At 36.0% G+C, this 14,276-nt stretch overlaps 1 protein-coding gene across 2 annotated transcripts; it reads left to right on the plus strand.

The window, feature by feature from the left end:
* Nucleotides 1-1,134: 1,134 nt before the first annotated feature.
* On the plus strand, nucleotides 1,135-9,052 carry LOC149117786 (uncharacterized). 2 transcript variants are annotated; one of them, XR_016206301.1, is made up of 5 exons: nucleotides 1,168-1,223; nucleotides 1,316-1,386; nucleotides 2,564-2,644; nucleotides 4,045-4,136; nucleotides 8,741-9,052. XR_016206301.1 is itself a non-coding variant. In XM_089286121.1 (4 exons), exons 1-3 carry the CDS (start codon nucleotides 1,140-1,142, stop codon nucleotides 4,065-4,067), a joined length of 351 nt encoding a protein of 116 aa, XP_089142247.1. In that variant the 5' UTR covers nucleotides 1,135-1,139; the 3' UTR covers nucleotides 4,068-4,136; nucleotides 8,741-8,870. The 2 variants fall into 2 exon arrangements, 1 of the variants encoding a protein (XP_089142247.1); XM_089286121.1 differs by having other exon boundaries at nucleotides 1,135-1,386; nucleotides 8,741-8,870.
* The last annotated feature ends 5,224 nt before the right edge of the window (nucleotides 9,053-14,276 follow it).

The following is a 14,276-nucleotide window of genomic DNA, read 5'->3' on the forward strand; positions in this document are numbered from 1 at the left end:
AACGTTTATAAAAATAGCTTTAGCTATAGTGGCGCCATTCTTTGGAACAGTCTTCCTTGTGACTTAAAAGAAGCAGTGTCCCTGAGGCAATTTAAACGCCTTCCTAAAAGAAATGTATAAGGCACGGCATTCGTGGAAAGCAGCTTTTTTTTATTTAATTATTTTTTACTATAAGTTATTAGAAGTTTTAGCTGACGAAATTTTAACCGTGTTTAAATAAAGATTGCGTACCTAGCTAAACAAAGATTACCTACCTGTAGTTGTGGGCTCATCCGTTACCTAGCCTATGAATGCAAGTGAGGCTGGAGGTCCACACTACGCTGGGGAAATTTGAAAACTGATCGGAGGTTTCACTCTGAAAAAGCATCTCTTGTTTTCTGTCCACACTTATCCGGATAAATTTGAAAAACCGCGACAATCACCGGTCTTTCTGAAGTTTCCGTTCACACTAAAAACGCCGGCAAAGCCGGACTAATGAAAATCCTGCATTTTAGTTGGTTATGCTACTAGAGGACTATTAGTAATAGTCCTCGAGTAGAGAAATTGGCGCGACGAGCGCGACGCTTTCTTTCGTTTTATTCCCAAATAAATATTTCTTCAACTTGGGTTTGCTAACTTTATTATTGCCTTTTCTGTCCGACCAGTTGGGTGATACCAAAACAATTAGACCCTTCGCCCTCAAGGGCCACGGGTCAATAGCCTATTCGGCTTCGCCTCATGGGCTATTGACCCGTAGCCCTTGCGGGCTACGGGTCTAATTGTTAAGTAGCCACAAGAGGTTCCAAATATAGTGATTTGACTTGAAAAGCTTTGGTGTTTTGCAAAACTGGTCGCTGAGGAGAGGTGGTCGCAACCGGAGGTTAGAGTGTGTTTTAAGTCCATTGATTCACCTTTCACAATGAACATCATGTTCATTGTTGATGAAAGATTGCATGAATTGACTTGTCCAGTTAACGCGCTCAGTTTTTTTTACCCAGAATTGGAGAATTGTCTATCAAAACAACTTCACCCAGGTTTTGTGTTTTAGGTTAGCTAATACACGCGTTCTAGTTGCCCCCACCCCCCCCCCCCCCCACCCCCTCATATGGGGTGGAGCTAGTGAAGGAGGGGAGGGGACCGTAAAGGAGAAATATCCCACAATGCCTGTCGATCGTTCGACTAGGGAATTTTTTCGCACGTGCTTGCTTCGAACGAGATTTTTGACTATGATTCTCAACTTCTTGGTCACTAAATCAGCTTATTTATCCCATTTTATGGAGATTTTACGAACGTATGTAGGGAATATTGTAATTTGGTGGCTTTTTCTCAATTCTAGATCACAGAAAAAGAATGGAGTAGAGGAATATCGAGAAGTCGCCGCCGAAACCGCCATATTGTTTTTCATAGGTAGGCTGGTCTTGTACATGTATTACTGATTTGACTCGAGCTAATTTAAATTTCGCTGGGCATATCTTCTCGTGGTATTTCTTGTATCGCTTTCTGTTGTAATTTGCTAGAGAAAACTTCTATAAAGTTTGTTCGATTTAGATTTAGCAGTGAATTGGCGGCAAATTTAAAACCCAGGCGAGTTGTTTCTAGCAGAGTGTTTACAAGGCGGGTAGGGTTAGCCTGGCGCTATGGTAACCCTAGTGCTCAGCTAAGATTACACTTGTGCCAGCGTGACCCTAACTGCTTTGTAAACACGTCCATGAAAGAAAAAAAAAAAACGAAATGTGTGAGTATACTTGATTAAAACACCTACCCGGGACAACCTTATTAGGGCTCCAGAAATGGAAATATGACAAAAGTACCTGCAAAACAATGGTATTATGACTAAAGGAAGATCTCATTAATTCACAGTTTGTTTTAGTTTGCTTTGGATATGAAAAAAATCAAAATTATAACAGCTTTTTGGAACTATATTTTCACAATAATGTTTTTGACTGCTGTCACTAAAATATTCAACTGCAGAATAGGCCAATTCCAACTTCGCTTGTGCCTCTGTGTCAAAACGAGTTTCCCCTACAGGTTCATTGTCATTCAAATCAAACTCATTTTCATATGAAAGATTTCACATGAAAAGTCGTTTTGAAACAGAGACTCGAGTTAACTTGTAAATGGCCTATTGTTTACAGTTTTGCCATGACATTTTTCCCAAACTAAAGAAAAATTTACTGTCTGGGATCTTAAGTGAGCTTAGAAATTGAAGCAATTTCAGCAAAACTGATAAACCATGTAATTCAAGTGAAAAATAGGTTTAGACAATAAAATTATTGTCAGTTGCATGTTACTTACACCAGGTTAACTAAAGCCAAAGTTGTCCCGGGTAGAAGGGTAACCCTACAGTGTACCTGAAATATTTTGCTTGTAAAGGCGGGCTATCGTTGACCCTCTTGCTAGGGTAACGCTAGCACTAGGGTTACCCTACCTGCTTGTAAACAAAACCTGACCTTTAATACACTGCAGGACAATTTTTTTTTTGCCAGATAGAGCAAATACAAAAGAAAAATGGAACAGGAAAATAAGAAAATTGGAAAATTAGAACTGTTGGTGCTAACATTGTATGCAACTGTTCTTCTCACAGATGTCTTGACTGATGTCCCATCATCAGAACTTTGTGCAGGACACCTCTCTCCCATAAAAACAATCCAGTGGCAATTTTCTGGTAAGTTCAGTTTTTCTGTGAAATAGATTTCTTGTGCATATAGACTACAATCATTGTAACTAGCAAAACATTTTGAATTTAAAATTTCAGTCAGACACCTTTACCTTAGTTTGGACCATTTTTAGACAACTATTTCAGAGACTATTTCAGGAATATATTTTTGGCAAATTGCACCTACACAACACAAATTAGACTGATGCAACATCTGTGAAAATGATAGTTTTACTGCAAAGTCAAAGTTTTACCAATGCACCAAAGAGAAATTGTATCAAATTCTATCAAGTTGTTGCATCTAGGTAACCCAAGCAATACCTCAACCAGAGTTTGCTTGCTACATGTAAAGGAAACTACATGTACATGAAAGAGCATGCAGGAACCACTTAACAGCTATAATACTGTAGTTGTTTAAATATTATGGATGCCTATTTAATTTCGGATGCTTAAAAATACATGTACTGTTCAAAACAGAAATTGTTCAAAATTTTTTGCAAGTTATGGGGGATTATATTGACAGTACATGTTATGATTTTTACCATTAGACAGTACAGTTTTAACTGGAAAGGGAAAACAAATGTACGATTAAAATGACTATGCCAACAACAATCATTTTGAAACATCAATGGAGATAAAACGTTCGTTTGTCATGTCACGCACTCCAGTCCCCAATGAAAGTTGGTTGAAATGAATAGAAGATCCCTTTCCCTTTGTTTGTAACAATCACCTACTGAGACCAAATGGATATTACAATAAGAGATTAGTGCTACATTGGTATGTCATAGTGTAAGAAAATTGCCATTATTATAACTGAAAAGTCAAATGCCCCACATATGCTCGGGGTCCCCCCTCCCCATCCCTTGGGCTTAACATTGATAGATGCATAACTGGAACAGCTTGCCCTTGAAGGGATCAATTTTCTAGCATTTATTCATGAATGGGAATGTTAGTGTTTGGCAAGAGTTTGGCTGACCTGATTGAAAGTGTCATAGAAATAGCTGTTTTTACATTACTTCGATTAAAAAAGAAGAAAAACTACTTCTACAGTTACTGTAGTGTTAAGGTGCAGTGAACATGTATAAAATGTACATTAATTCAGGTCAAGATGAGACCACCTCTTCAAATGCCCAAGGCACAAAAATCCCTCAACTCCTAGAAACCAAGTAACTTGGGCACATCAAATTATCACAGGGAAAACATCCATTCAATGCCCAAGTACATTGTAAGCCTGGAAGCAAAACCATGAAACAAGAATAAAGAAGACCTCGATGATTGTGACCTGCACTTTTGTTTTTTGAATTGTACAGTTTACTAAGTTTACATGGATGTCTGGAGAAAGTGATGAATGACAAAATACTGTGATCTTTACTGGCATATATTTACATTTCGCATCTTTCCTTCTTCAGAGAAATATCAAGCATGGAATTGAAAAAGCTAAAATTAACAAACTGTGTTTGGGAGAGAAGGCTGGGACGGCTTCAGATGACATGTTGACAAGGTTAGTTGATTATTTGTGATTTTAACATTCCTTAGAAGCATTCGGCCCAAGTAGGGGAACTTATCAGTTTAATAGGACTCCATGCTGGTCCGAAATTTTGAAAAAACACCCCTTTGAAGTACCAGAATCCTTTTTAAAGTTGTGGGTAAAGTTCATTCTTAACTGGATTTTCGTGTTGTTAAGTGTTCACTCCTTTGATCCTGTCCCTCCATCACTTCCTGATCAATGGACTTTTCTTTTCAAATTTGCTAACCAATACATGAGGCTGTGGTAGTTACTTGTGCATCAGTTAGTCTACGTTAATTGTTTCAATGCTGAACAGAGTAAGCAGTCACTAATAAGTATTCCAATTGCAATTGTTGAGGTGGAAGTACATATACATTTCCATGTACATGTAACATGATTTACTTGTCAAATGATTTGCTTTACTCAGACAATGATTCTGTTCATGAAACAGCTACATGTAGACTGTGTTTTCTAGACCGATAATAGCTACAATTACACTACATGTGGTACTGATAATTATGGGGAAGCAAGAAATACAACAGTGATAGGAACTCAACTATATTTCACTTCAGTTCGACAGCGTTACAAACATGGCAGTCATGTTGAGCGAGTTAGCGAGTGGGAACAAAAAACGTGTTTAGTACTTTCCCGAGTAATGACGTAAGCAATGATGAGACTTAAATACAGTAATGACAGCTGACCAGAAATCATTCGAAATTAACAAATAGGAGACTAAATGAATAGAAACGAAATAAACATTCAAAGTCACTGTTTAAACTATTTCACAATACTTCCAGGTGTGACAAATGTGCTTTTAGTTAATAATTTGTAGCAGAAGCATATCACCTCTGTTGAATTGGCTTGTAGCAGAAAATTCTTGAATGAACATGATAGTTTTTTACCCGCATTGTACAGTGATGCTCTGTTAACACAATCGCTAGTAAGCCATGAAAATTTGGTCGTATTAGCAGGGTGGCCATATTAACTGAGGTAGGGCCAAATTTTATGACTGGTCTAAATTAGTTGATGTCAACATACATGTATACTGCTGGGGTATATCACGATTGCTCTTGTAAACAACTGTCCTTCAATAAACATCTTGTTACAAATTAAGATAGAAGCTACAGTTACTTGAGTTTCATGTTTAAAGTGATCATCAGACTGTGCCCATAGAGGCGGTTGGAACAAAAGTTAAACTGACTCATAGAGGGGTGTGGAGTGATCCTGTTTTTGATTGGTTGCATAGAATGTTCTCATGCTTGCATTTTGTTGGAAGTTTAGATCTTTTATTTAGATGCATAGATTTGTCTGCAGATAGAATGCTGAGTAATTTTTTCTGTCAGACACAAATTGCAGTGTGACAGGTTTCCCTTGTGCTGACTTTGCTTGCATGACAATAGATGATGATAGAGAGTTTTTGAATCTGTAATTTATGACTCTCCTATAAATAAATGCAAATCTTTCCTTAGGTTAAGTGACAAAGAAAATTCTTACTGGTGATTAGGGGTGTGACGATTCATATTCCTCGCGACTCGATTCAATTTTGATTATTGCCTTTCGATTTCGATTATTTCGATGCGATTATGCAAAATATTAGTGTTTTTTTTTTTATTCTTACAACATGATACACAATGTAAACAACCTACAACCCTAAACCCTCAATTTTAGGGTACAATGAGCGTGTCGCATATGGTTTGCCTTATTTGGAAATTCTCAAGGGGTGTTAGAAGGGCAACATTTTTACCACGCAACACAAAATGGCGCATGAACTGCGAACGTCTTTACTCTCAATCAAAAATGCACATTTTAAAGAGTTCTGGATTTTGATTTCGCAATATAATAACTCATTGAGGGCACTCTGAGAAAGGTATGCAAAATATCGAACCAAAATTGAAACGTGGAATCAAAGAATCGTGAATCGAACCAAACGGTCAAAATCGTGATTAATCAATTAATCGTTACACCACTATTGGTGATGACTACTGTATCTACTAGACATTAGGTAATCCAAAATAACATTATTTGCCCACAGTGTGCAGCACCATGCACTCATTCTTGCTGGATTACAGCTAAGTGTGGGTGATTTTCTATGCCCTGTAGGAATTGAATTTCAGGGGGCACAATGTAAAATTAGTTGTTTCTAGGGAGAGTGAACTTTATGGCATCAAACCAACAGAAATGCTTATTATTAGTGACATTTAATTGTTTCTCTTTAGTTCCTTTTCTATCACAAACTTTCTACAGCAAATTCTTACTACTGGGGCTCTGTAGTGATCAGACATCTGCCGATATTGACATTATGTCTTTCCCTTCACCACATTTCAGAAGTTTGAACTGTAAGAGAACCCCAGCAGCTGCATGTGTCGTGCACATTTTAGGCTAAAACTTCTTCCCGAATCTAAGCCGAATCCTAAACCAAGTTAAATCTCTGACTCTTACAAGTCCCATAGTTTGAAACCTTTTCCAACGTTACATGTAACTGCAGAAATGTTTCTCCTGTAGCAGCTAGCAGACTGTTAGCTTGGGAACCCTGTATAGAGAATAAATCACGCATGGTCAATTAATTTCTTCTAAATTAATTGGCTTTGCCATTAGACAGCCGTCAAAAAGTTTTGAGATAGATTGAAGTAAATTAATCCTAATATCTAATTCCTGGTTAAGCAATACCGACACATTATCAAGCACAAAGGTGACAGTTAAACAGTATTGAAAATCATTTACTTTAAGTGATATTGTCTTGATGTACAACCAAGTTATTGCAACTGACTTCAAAATAACTGTGTATGCTTACCATCAGTAATACCAGCAGTTTCATTAACATTAGCAGGTGGATGACTAGTTTTCACTGAGGGACTAAACTATTTGAACTGAACATTTTTATAACAAAAACTTTCCGCTCGATGGTCAAACCAGGCAGGCAAAATCTTTCTCACAGCCAATCAGTTTTCCTGGTGCCAGCTGGTCCTTAGTGAAAAAATAGTAAGCTTTTGAACTTTAGATGTTTTGAACTGAAAGGGTTAAAAAGTAGAATCAAACGTGTAGTACAATATTAATTCATCATGACATGCTCAATAGAATTCTCTCAACGATACGATTCAATCAAAGCATAATTATTATTTGTTACATCACAGTGACATCATAACGCCAGGAAAAAAAAGCGGTTTAGACTGATTCAAATTACTGCAGTCTCGAGAGTGCACTTTGGAATTGAAAGTACTGTTTATCAAGAAAGACAAAAAATTGCTGCGACGTAATTAAATTGCCATTCTTTCTATGGATTAAAATCTAAAATGGCCACCTTAAATTTTATAAAGCTGTTATGCGTGTACACTGTTTTTAAGATATTGACAGGACAAATATAGCATGACATACGTTAACCTTATCAGTACACCTTAGAGGTGAAAGTAAAATCCAAACCATACCCATCACACAAGTACGTGAGCGTTTTATAGCAGATGACGGTTCCTTTCTGACAATCGCTCCAATCACTTATTACGAGAGTTTCTTATCAGATTAATAGCTTCCTTCTTTCATTCATATAGACAGAATAGTTTTTCCATGGAGGTCATATTTGTATTGAAGATATGCGTTGTACTTTGTGTTTACTTAGCTTCTGTCTGTAGCTGGTTCTTGTATAATTTTTATTATGCACCTGCATGTACTGTCGTAAAGGAAATGTGTGAAAAAATGCAAACTTGCCCGGGTTCTCGACTTTGCCCTTGTGACAATTATACATGTAGCTACTGGGCTCTTTTTACAAAAATGGCTGTATCAGTTTTGTTGATTTTCTACAAAATTGTTTCACAAGGACACAGAAAGACGAAGATTGAACTAATTGCAAAAAATCTTGGCAGAAAACTTAAGGACAAAAAGTTGCCGTAGCCGGCAAAACAAAATAAGGGGTTAGGTATAAGCATGCCAAAAAATTGCTCATTAAGATTTCAATTGACTATTAATTTTAAAGAGCACCTACAGTTTCAGTTTTTCTCCACATGGAAACCGACGTTTACATCCAAAATCAAATGGTGCAATCATAAACTATGGATTGATCTCTTTTCGTGTTGCACTGTGCAGTATCTGGGACAAAATTTAGCCAAAAACCCTATTTAAACCACTTTTTTTTCCTTACATGTATTAACCTAGTCATTTCCTTGTTTATTGCGCCAGGACGTTTGTAAACCTGCCTGTAGTGTTTATTTATTATTATTTTTTTATAATTTTGTTTCAAGTAAGCTACTGTAGCCTTCAGTGTCATGCTTTGTTTACTTTGACTATCGCGCTGCGTTACTTTGTTGTCACGCTGCTTTACTTTGCTGTTACGCTGCTTTACTTTGCTGTCACGCTGCTTTACTTTGCTGTCACGCTGCTTTACTTTGTTTGACACGGTGCGTTACCTTGATCGTCACGCTGCGTTACCTTGATCGTCACGCTGCGTTATCTTGATCGTCACGCTGCGTTATCTTGATCGTTACGTAATGCTGTCCTGTCGACCGCAACTTTTCATTTTTCCGAGGAAAAAGTTGATATTCTTATTGTGTAGCCATCTTTTTTTTTGCAACTGCACGTTTTGATTTTCGTTTTGCTTTATTTTCTTGCAGGTTGCTGAATGGCTACGATGCTACACATCCTGCTGCAAGTCAGGATTGACAGCCAAGAAAGACAGTCATCCAAGACTTAGTTAGAGGTAGACTTGACAAGACTTTGCTTCAAAATTATTTAAGAATCGAGGCTAAAAAATCCTTTTCTGTTCAAGATTCAGTCAGTTTCGTATGTCGAGCACCTTCCTTCTATTACCATTTTCAATTTTCTATTTTCTGGGAGGTGCAAAATTGACGGGCAATATTACTATCAGTATTAAAATATAGACAGTAAGACTGATCCGTACGGTAGTATGAAGGAGGTGCAAAGGGTTGAAGTTAGAAGCTGGACTAGTACAAAGTAGAAGTTATAATATTGTAACATACGCTTGCCAGGTTTCTGACAACTTGAGTAAGTATTTGATGCAAAATTGTAGCTTTTACTTTGTACCAGTTCAGCTTTTTATTTTCGTTTCTTTTTACTGCTGTACGGATCTTTCTTTCGTACAAGGACGGAGCAATCTTTTTTTTTTGCATTTTCAATTGTCTGGGAATTCAAAATTTCTCGAGATATTTATTTTCAAATCGCTTTTGCAAGAACACTGACAATTCTGTGGAATCAAGACTTTGTTAAACCGTATCTCAAGTGCAATCTTTATTGCGATTACACATTGTTTGTGAACTGAAGTTTATTGTAACAGTAAAAACATTTTCTAAGCCAGTGTTGTCATTTTTTTCGTAGTTGTTTCCTTGTTAACATCGGTTTGACCGTGCTCAATTTTCCCGCCAAAAGACTTAGAAAAAATACAGGCGCTCAAAATACGCATGCGCCGTTTTTTTTATTTTTTCACTATAGTTGCTGTAAGTAACTTCTGTTTAAAAGTTATTTTTCCCGCCAAAAAACTTAGGAAAAATACGGGCGCCCAAAATACGCATGCGCCGTTTGATTTATTTTTAATTGCTAGTTTTAAACTTAAAGGAGTAATTAACAATAAAATATAATTTTGCTTTGTGTCTACTCTATTTCATGTTGTTTATTACTCAATATAATAAGTGAACAAACAGTTTACATTATAATCTTTATTATCATTAATAAAATATTTCAATAATAACAATCAAGTATTAAGAGTGAAAATCACTTTTATTCTCCTCAAGTATTCTCTAATTATAAGTTAATTAGGTGTCATCAAAAAATTTGCCCTATATATACTAAGACTTTTGGCGGGAAAATTTGGAGAAATTTGCACAGCGTTTCCCCTTACAACTTTCTCAGCAAAAAATTCAAAATGGCTTCCCTTACAATTTCCCACCAAAAATTATTTGAACATTACCTGGTGCACAAAAGTTGAAAGTAAAACGCCAATTTGTTTCCTACCCGTAAAAAAATCCGAAAAAGAAATTTTAACCTCTCTTCTAAGCGACGAAATCTCTCCGAAACATTAAAGTTTTTCAAACTCTTTTGCACCAGATGATGTTTCGGATGACAACCTTTTTCCACCTATTCTCGTTTGTAACAGGACAAATAAAACCAAAAGCGTCAAGAAATGTACCCGTCCTAAACAATCTGTAACAACAGTTACGAAGTTTTGGAGTAATACAGACAATTTCAATTGTTGTTTTCCTGAGAACGTCGAGAAATGTACTCGTCCTAATGAATATGAAGTTTTGGGGTAAAATAAACAATTTGAACTGCTGTTCATTATAGAAATCAGCTCAATGTAATTTTAAGTCATATATACATTTTTAATTCGTATTAACGCAATGTCCTGTGTTACAACGAGCTCTGGTAGCGAAAGGTCCATCTGCTTACAGATAAATTTCTCTAAAAACTAACTTATAAAACCCAATTGCCTGATCAAAGAGACGCGATTATGTTCTGCAAGTTTAACCCACCCTTATAAAACTCGAACATTTGATTAATATAAAATAATAAATGTTATACGGACCACGATGAACACAACGAAATGAAGGCGAAACGTAACTGGTTGAAATTTATGATGTAATCTTGTTTGCTCGGAAAACATGTTCTCAAATTGCATCATAATTTAAAATTGTAAATCCAAGTTATTCGTTGCAAATCTCTTCCAAAAGACTTGATTTGCAAACAAAATGAAAAGAGAACTATTTTAAATCAGGTCGGAAAATAATTCTCAGCTCTTTAATTTGGTTACGTATAGCACACGAAAGGAATCTGAAGCCAAATTAATCATTGCATGTTGTTTCCAAGACTTGATTTGCAAACGAAATGAAAGCAAAACGTTTTTAAATCAGATCGGAAAGTAATTTAACGTTCTTTATTTTGGTTATGTTGGCACAAGAAAGCAATTTTGATTTAAAATTTTCAAGATAAACAAGAAAATTGTGAAACCAAGTTACGTTTCTCCAACACTTTTGATTTGCAGACGGAATGCATGAAAACAGAATTTTTTAAAATCGAATCAGAAAACAAGTCAAAGTTCCCTATTTTGGCTATGTAAAATACAGGAAAGCAATTTTGATTTAAAATTTTGAAGATAAATAAGACAATTGTGAAACCAAGTTAGGTTTCTCCAACACTGTTGATTTGCAAACGAAACGAAAACAGAACTTTTTAAAATCAAATCAGAAAATAATTCAAAGTTCTTTATTTTGGCCATGCATAGCACAAGAAATCTTAAACATTTTGAAGGTAAACAAGACAATTGCGAGGCCAAATTATATTAATCATTGCATTTTTTTTTCCAAGCATGCTGATTTGAAAACGAAATGAAAACAAAACCTTTTTAAATCAGATCAGAAAATAATTCAAAGTTCTCTATTTTGACTACGTTAATACAAGAAAGCAATTTTGATTTCAAATCTTTAAGATAAACAAAAAAATTGTGGTGCCAAGTTAACAATTGCAGGTTTTTACTTTCAAACAAATTGAAAAGATAACAGCGAGAAAAGTCGATATGTTTTCAGATTATTGTTCCAGGAGTTTTGTTTAGATTTCTAAAATTTCGAAAATTGAAAATCCTTACTTTATTTTCACATCAAACCAGACAATTACACAACTGACTTAATTGCATCTTGTTTGTTTCTTGGAAAATCTAAAAATGTTTTGATGCAAACGATGTGGTTGATTCGATTGTTTTTGTGTGATCTTGTGGTCCGTATAACTCGGAAACGGGAAATACCGACTTTATCTAGACCTCTTAATCTCAATATTCACCGAGTCAGGCATTAGGGTTTTATAACAAGCACTCAAGAAATGATAAGAGAACATAGGCATCTATGAACGGTCTCCGCCCGGATGTTTACCAAACAAAAACAAGCCGAAATTGAAACGACTTAATTATTTTACTTTTCAAAATGGTTGGAACCCTGGTGTCAGCGAAATGTAAAGTTATTTGTCGAAATGTTTGGTATATTTAATTTCACCATTGCCTTCATTGCCTCTCTCGCTTGATGAATGGAAACAGTGATTTAATAGTCAGTAATGTCAGTTTTGATTCGTATACAGTTACGAAACACGAGTAGGTTCTGTTTCAAGTCAAGTTCGTTGGTTGGTTTTGTGGTAGGAGTAATTCGTTTACAACTTGACGGTGGCTGTTAAGTTAGTGAACGAGCTTTTCGTTTCAGAGTGAGTTGCTACGAGTAATTTGTACTAGTAATCAACGCTTTGAGCAAAGTAATTATGATTATTAAATCATCGATTTTTTCAGTTCGTGACGTGCGTTGGTGTTCAGTTAGTTAGTCAGGGCTCCACCAAAAAAAAAGAAAAGAAAAAAAAAAAATTAAAAACTACGTACGACGTGCTACCGATTTGGAAAAATCTATTTTTTTTGTATCAAGAAGGCCCATATTCTCTTGTCAACTACATTGCACAGTTATAATAACATCTTAAGAACCGACTATTTTGCAGACATGACGAGAAGATCTTGAGTAAACAATGCTAAACAATCTAAGACACTTTTTTCAAAAAGCTCAAACAATCGAAGAAATTGCAAAATATTTCATTATTTGAGGTTCAGTAATTTATGAAATTGTACCATGTATCAAGACAATTCATGTAACAATTTTATCCGCACGAGATGAACTAAATCAAAATTATCAGCAGTCGAGAAAAATAAATGAATAAATAAGTGAACGCTATTAAGTTCGCAGTAATGTCTGCAAAAGAATCGGCAAATGGTGGCTGATCTTTAAACCGTTTGAGAGAAAAAAGTACTTTGTTCCATATCTCAGTCCCTAATTAATGCATTTTTTCTTCCCGTCCAGACAATTATTGTGCGATTTGATGAACCAAGAGTGATGTTTCCTGCAAATGACAGTACCTTTTTCCATTTCCCAATCTCTAATTGAGGTTTTTTTTCTCCGCTCCAGACAATTGGTGTGCGATTGATGAACCAGGAGCAATTTTCCATTGCAAATTAGAGTAGGTTCTACCATTTTCCATTCTCTAAATAATATCATTTTTATCTGTTCCAGACAATCATCGTGCAGTTATTCCTTACCAAATTTAGACGTTGTTCAGCCACCATTTTAACTAGCTATCTGACAATTTAAAAGTTCTTATCTTTGAAGAATCCCTCCTTGTTTAGCGATTTAAGCTTGTCCACGTCTCCATCTTCCTCCATACCAGAGTTAGCTTTCTTCATTCCCAGAAAGAAAATTAAAACCTCCAAAATCAGTAAATGCAGAAGTGTTCTAAAGTAGTGCATATCTAAAAGCTTCAACTGACACTACAAATACTGAAGAGGCTACGAAACTGGCAAATAACAAAAGCCAAAATTTGAGCCTTCAGTTAGTAGAATAACTTTTTGAAATGACCTTAAGAAATACATATGGCTACAATTATAATTTTTGTGGCCACGTTTTGACTATAAACAGGAAAAATTTTTTTTTAGTCGCTAGACTCCTGAATCAGTCCTGATTTCTAAATCTCGAATCTTGATTTGAACGTTTGTTTCAAGCCCATCAGACCACCAAACACTCGAAATATTTCTGTTGATTATCACAAAATATTAGTTTTTGCCGCAGTACCCTTTACACTGGCTGCCCTTGAAATTTTACATTTTAGATTTTGTTTTGCTGCCCCCTATTTCAAGATGAAACGACGCTCAAAGAACTTCAAAGCGAACAGCGACCGAGTCCACGTGTTCATTCGCTTGGGTAACAATTTCGCACTCGTGTGGCCTTCTGAGCAAACCAAAGGGAATGTTTTCTAACAACAGCGCTTACCTTTGACTAGAATAGAAACAGGAAGTTTTTCCAAGCGTTTGGTCATTCCAGCATCAAGCATCTTCTTCATTCACGAGTAAAATTGGCCCTCAGCCGGACAACACCTCTTCACTCATCAACAAACAGTTTACACTGTGCAAAACTCTGCAATTGCCATGAATATTGATTAGAAATTCAAGCCAATCGCTAGCAATCACGGCATAGGAATCCGACACGGGAATTGTTTTGCACGCCCTTTCTGCCAGCGAATAATAAAGTGCGAAAACAGTAATTAAACAGGTCGTGCGTTTTTGTATGCAAGGTACGAGAATTTGTTTGGGACCATCCCATCTTTTTTTGTTTACTATATCGT

This window comes from Orbicella faveolata, unplaced genomic scaffold (assembly GCF_042242905.1).
Source record: "Orbicella faveolata isolate gen_17 unplaced genomic scaffold, um_ofav_v1 contig_1, whole genome shotgun sequence".
In the NCBI taxonomy this organism is placed as follows: domain Eukaryota; kingdom Metazoa; phylum Cnidaria; class Anthozoa; order Scleractinia; family Merulinidae; genus Orbicella; species Orbicella faveolata.

Excerpts from the sequence above, each read along its gene's own strand:
- LOC149117786 (XM_089286121.1), top strand. The coding sequence starts at position 1,140 with ATGCCTGTCGATCGTTCGACTAGGGAATTTTTTCGCACGTGCTTGCTT. Across the intron at positions 1,387-2,563 it reads CGCCATATTGTTTTTCATAG|ATGTCTTGACTGATGTCCCA; the intron begins GTAGGCTGGTCT and ends TTCTTCTCACAG. Across the intron at positions 2,645-4,044 it reads AATCCAGTGGCAATTTTCTG|AGAAATATCAAGCATGGAAT; the intron begins GTAAGTTCAGTT and ends TTCCTTCTTCAG.